This window comes from Zootoca vivipara, chromosome 12 (genome assembly GCF_965207765.1).
Source record: "Zootoca vivipara chromosome 12, rZooViv2.hap1.1, whole genome shotgun sequence".
NCBI classification, from domain to species: domain Eukaryota; kingdom Metazoa; phylum Chordata; class Lepidosauria; order Squamata; family Lacertidae; genus Zootoca; species Zootoca vivipara.
In genome coordinates this window covers 27,461,264-27,467,231 of record NC_142595.1, presented here as the reverse complement: position 1 = coordinate 27,467,231, position 5,968 = coordinate 27,461,264, and the positions used below count along the sequence as shown (strand labels likewise).

General features: G+C 39.7%; 1 protein-coding gene across 1 annotated transcript; it reads right to left on the bottom strand.

Annotated features, from left to right (window-relative positions):
• Positions 1-5,204, bottom strand: LOC148683847 (olfactory receptor 10A7-like). The gene is made up of 2 exons (XM_088655118.1): positions 5,069-5,204; positions 1-1,694 (listed from the first exon to the last, which is right to left on the bottom strand). Exons 1-2 carry the CDS (start codon positions 5,123-5,125, stop codon positions 726-728), a joined length of 1,026 nt encoding a protein of 341 aa, XP_088511244.1. The 5' UTR covers positions 5,126-5,204; the 3' UTR covers positions 1-725.
• Positions 5,205-5,968: the final 764 nt, after the last annotated feature.

Here is a 5,968-nt window from a genome sequence, read left to right as displayed (position 1 = left end):
TATAACAATGCCAAATTATAATACAATTACTAATACCAACCATTCAAATACCAAATTATATAATTCAGGTGCCTCCCCCCAACATGCTAGAATTGATGGTTTGATTATTTAATTTCTGCATTCCAGAATCTTATTAATTTCAATTACACTGCAGTCAAAATAACGATTCCTTATACAACAACTACAATATTAACAACTTCCATTCTTATTGACACATTAAATAATATATAAATCTACAAGTGAGGCACTCAAACTGTATCCTTGTTCTTCCTGTGTGTGACAATCTTTCTGTCCGTGATGTTTCTTCCTGTCCTTGTAAAATATTATGTCTATCTTTTCCTGGTTGTTGCTGTTTTCCATCATGCCTTGGGTAGAGCTAATATCCCATTGTTGTTTCACAAATTCTCCATTGCTCTGTCCCATGGTTCACTGTTTTGCAACTTTAACAGCAGCTGCAAAAATCACACACATACACACACACACAATTAAACATTTAATAACTTCCCTATAAAGGGCTGCCTTCAGATGTCTTCTAAATGTTGTATATTTACTTATCTCCTTGGCATAACTCCATATACCCTCCAACATTTCTCTGATGAAAACAGGGCCACCCTAAAGGAAAGCAGGATATTTCAGGATCAAATCAGAAACCAGAGTGGCTTCTGTAAATTGGGACAGTCCCTGGAAAATAGGGACATTTGGAAGGTCTGTTATTCTTTGTGAACCTATGAAACCCTGTTGCTGAATCTTCTGACAGTTTTGAACAGTGCTTCTTTCACTTCTCTGTTTCTCAAACTATATATCAGCGGGTTAAGGGTGGGTGTCAGGACGGTGTAGAAAAGGGAGAAGGTTTTATGTAGTTCACTCGGAGTTACTGATTCAGGAACTATATAGACAAGGAATATTGACCCATAGAAAAGTGTCACAACAATCAGATGGGAAGAGCAGGTGGCAAAGGCTTTCTGCTGACCAGCTTTGGATTTAATTTGCAGGACAGTGAGAAGTATGCAGATGTAGGAGGCTATAGTTAGTAGAAAAGGGGGACCTGTTCCCATAAGCCCTAGAATAAATGTTACAAGTTTTACTTGGTGGGTATTGCTGCATGAGAGGTTTGCCACTGGATATATGTCACAAAAGAAATGATCAATTTCATTGGGTCCACAGAATGTGAGCTCTAACATAAAAGAAGTAATTATAGTATTGGTCACTAGGCCACACATCCAAGACGTGAATGCTAACTGGAGGCAGAGTCTACCATTCATAATGGTTGAGTAGTGCAGAGGTTTGCATATTGCCAAATACCGATCATAAGACATCATGGCCAAAAGATAGCATTCTGTGGCTGCACAGAAACCAAAGAAATAGTATTGTGTGATGCACCCCTTAATGGATATGGACCTATCCCCATTAAAGAAACTAGCCAACATCCTGGGTACAATGGTTGAAATGTAGCAAGTCTCCAAGCAGGACAAGTTCATGAGGAAGAAATACATGGGAGTATGAAGATGCTGGTCAACTGCAACGAGTAAAACAATTAGGAGGTTTCCAACAAGAGACAAAGCATAGATTGCAAGGAATAAAAGGGAGAGGAGAATTCGCAACCCAATGAGATTGCCAAATCCCAGAAGGACGAATGTTGTAGGGCTTGACTGATTTCCTCCCAATGCTGTTTGCAGGTGAATATCAACGTCATTCTGAAATGCAATTTGATTAGTGTTAGTTTAGGATGCTAGTGACTTTTTCTTTCCCTCCCGTTGACAGTCACAAAGCCAGCCACCCAATATGGTCCTATCAGCACTGTTCCACTTAGTGATGCAAGTTGAGTTTTGAATGCTCTGCCACATTTGTTTGTTTGTTCTTGTTTTTAAAACTCAACCCTACTTCACACGTGGTTGTATAACACCATGATAGGAAGCCTTCTCATAAATATGCTAGTTCCCTCTGTACAAAGCATTTTTTAATGGGGAGAGGCAAGAAGCCTCCCACTATCATCACTTTTATTATTGCTGCTACTTTTATTTACTACACTTTTATTTAGCATTAGTAATGTCCAGTGCTGTATACATTTCACCAATGTCTCAGTCCTTTCCCCAGTCTGAGACTTTGCAACAAATAAAATACAGTGATGAATGGAAGCAACAGGAAGTAGATAATGCAGGATATGTTTGGATCAGGAAAAGGATGATGATGTTTTTGATGATGATGATATAGCATAAGGACATAATAAGAGCCCTGCTTCATAAGACCTAAGGTTGATGAACAATCCCAACCCAAACATATCTGCTGTGAGGTCAGTCTCACTGTATTCAACTGGGCTTATTTCCAGGCAAGTAAGCATAGGGCTGCATCCTTAGCCCAGTACCCAAGATTCACCAGCTGTCAACCATTGGGAAGCTGTTAAGCAAGTCATAGGGGCAATAGTCATCTCCTGTTGTTGCTCTCCAGCAGCTGACTGTCAGTGACCTACTACCTCTTGAAACCATGAAGACAAGAACATATGAAGAGCCTTCCTGGATCAGGCCAAAGGCCCATCTAGTTCAGCATCCTATTTTCACAGGGTCCAGCCAGATACCTAGGAGAATTCCATAAGTAGCACATGAGCACAACAGCACTTTTTCCACTTAGGATTCCCAGGCAGCAACTAAAATTCGTGATATACATTGCTTCACACATTCTCCTAACTGTCATGACTAGTAGTCACTGATAAAAAGAAAATTCTCCATGAATTTGTCTAATTCCATTTTAAAGCCATTTCATCTAATGGCCATCACCATATTAACTCAAGACGCTGAACTCCTTACATTAAATGTATGTTGTACGACTAAGTGCTTTTTTCTTCCTATCCTGAATCTCCTCCCCATCATTTCAATAGATGATGAAACATTCTCATTTTAGAAATCGTGCTGTGCTGAATCCTGCCCCCCAAATTCCTAGATAGTCTTTGCCAAGTCAAAAGAGGTGGTATGTTTGATTTCCTGCTTTTTTCTCCAGGTGCTTGAGAAATTCTTCTGTATTTCATTTTAACAGTTCACATTTACTTACAAGGTAGGTGCTGGGTGCATGATCAGTGGAGGCTGGTTTATTAGAGCTAAAGGGTCATTGCCTGAAGAACCTTAGTCTGCCCTAGGCAGTGTTCAGCGACACTCCTCCTAACTTACATCCTACTTAGTCTGTGTAGTGTTGTCTTTATAACAGCAGGAAGGTGAATGGGAACAAAACTAGAATTAGCTGGCTCTCTCTGTTGCTGGCTCTGTCTGCCCCTACTCTCTGCTTTCTGCCCTACCAGTCTCAATTGGCAGCAGCCACCACTGTGTGCGAGTGAATGTCTCCTTCCATTCTACAGTCACTTATTGCGTGTCTTCAGCCTTACCAGCCGGCACTTCCTCAAAACCCTAGGATACTCTTGGCTAAGATTTCCTGTAATTGCAGCCACCCTGGAAGTTTGCAAAATGCAGGCCAAGAGATACAGTAGGTGATTTATAAAATGAAATAAAGGACATTCTCAGACACCTCTGAGAAAGTAAACAGGTAAAAAGAAAAAAGCATCCCACCCATAAGAATTACAATAAAATTCTCAATCCTTTGATAATTATCAAATGATATTTATTTTTCTCTATGCAGTTTTGAGGTTATAACCCACTATTATAGTTGCTATGTTTGTAAACTAAAAAATACCTTGGGCACATAAATCATGCCTGCTGGCTCTAGAGAGGGAGGCTATTAGTGCATTTTTTTTATTTAAAAAAACCCAAAATATACCAGATTATAGTGGGCTATGCAACACATTCATTCACATTCTCTGAACTTAACAGAGGCATATCCAGTTTGTTGTGTAAATTGGTCCTTTTGCATCAGATAATAGACATATTTTCCAGTTGAGGGAGTAAGCTTCAAATGTTGCCTTTTCCTCCAGAATGATATCACTGAGGCCACATCTACACAATTCATTTAAAGCAGTATTACACTGAGGAACCCACCCACCCCCCACAAGAATCCTGGGAACTGTAGTTTGTTAAGTATGCTGTGAGTTGCTAGGAGAGCCATATTCCCCTCACAGAACTACAATTCCAGGAATTCTGTGGGAAGAGGGATTAACTTTTAAACCACTCTGAAATTGTAGCTCTGTGAGGGGGGTGGCATCTCCTAAAAACTCAGCACATTTAACAAACTACAGTTCCCAGGATTCATAGGGAAGTCATGACCATTTAAGGCGGTCATAAGGAGCATAAGAGTGATTTAAATGCATGGTGTGAGTATTGCCTGAGTTCTACAGAACACTGTTTCCTCCTTGTTATATAAATTAAACTATGGATTAATATAAGCAGCTGTGCTTAATCAATGTTTGGCAGACATTGCAAGTTTTCAGATGGCCTCAAGTTAAATGTTTGGCGTTTTAATCCTAGTTATATATATAAATATTATAATCCAGAATATTTGGAGTTAAAGTGGCTCCTTGATTTCTGAAACCCCTCTGAGATTTCTCAGTTCTGCTGCACTTCTGAGAAATCCAAAAGACTGATACATTTATTCTTGTCCCAGGACATGGTCTGAGAGTAGATGGTGAAGCTAAGCAGATCTATGTCTGATCAGTGCCTGGATGGGAGCCCTTCTGCTTTGGGTTACATGGTGGAAGAAAGGTGGGATGTAAAATGTAATAAATAATACATTTTCTCTCTGAACAGCTTGCAAAATCCAAAAACTTGCTCCCAGAATTCTGAACATTGCAAAATTAATCGGCCCAGGAAAACATGTCAGTACGTGTATTGTATGCATTCTTGCCAAATCTATACCTTCCTCATAAACCATTAAACTGATGTTTCAAATGAAGACAGGACAGATCCTGTGAACATCATAAGTCTTATCTGTCTGGAAACAGATCAGATCATATTTGCAGAGCAGACCTTTCACTTCCAATCAGCCAGTGACAAGGTTTACCAAGAAAGCAGCAGAGTTCGTTTGTGTACTTATGAAACATTTAAAACTCACATGAAATAAAAATGAAATACCCTGCCCCAAATATAGCTGATGGGGATGAAAAGCTACTATGATAGATAACATGAATATTTACCTCTAAAATGATTATATTTCCAGGTGGAATCTCTGATGTGTTCCCTCTGGGTTCCATCTGTAAAATAAGGGTTTCTTCAGTGCCTTCTCTATATTCTCCACCTGTTTTAGATTATGGCATCTTGTCTCATCTTGCTTCCATTCAGTAGCAAAAGATTCAATGTACGATTGATTAAAGGGTTTTGCTTACATTCAATAGCAAAACATCACCATGCCTACTTATTTAAACTAAAACTGATCAAGGAGGATAGCGTCAATTCAGCAGCAAAATATCACTATGTACGTTTAGCTAAACAATAAGTGCTCTGGTGGAAACTCTTTCTACAGATGGATATTCACAATGACTTGGGGGGCGGGGAGGAACTAAGCAGTCCTGCATGTGTTTGTCTTTCTATGCAGAAGTAAGGAAACCCACATTTTCACTGTTGGTAGAAGAGGAGGAGTGGGAAAGAAGAGAACCTTTAACCTCAAGGACCCTGTTGCAATCTCAACTGGCAGTTGTTGGGGTTTTGAGATACTTATAATACTGACCAGGTCTGAGAAAGAGAGAGCAAGAACAACAGCAAGAATCATGTGGGTTAGGTGGCATTCTATTTCAGAAATCTGTTCCACTTGGAATCTTTTAGTGCTTATGGTCTGGGGAGCTAAGGCTCTGCAAAGTCGCGCCAAATCCGATGCCTATCTTGTTCTTTTAAGATTCAAAATATCACATATTAAAGAAGTGCTGGATCCGTGATATTGATGGCAATCTTCCAGGTTCAGTCCCTTGATAAGAACAAACTTTTCAAAATGATGTAAAGTGTGACTCCGTAGTTTGGAACTCAATGTATCTACCCCTCCCTGCCTCACTCCCCCTTCCCCAGTTGTTGTTTTTTTAGCTTAACTGTTTGTTTGGTTAGCT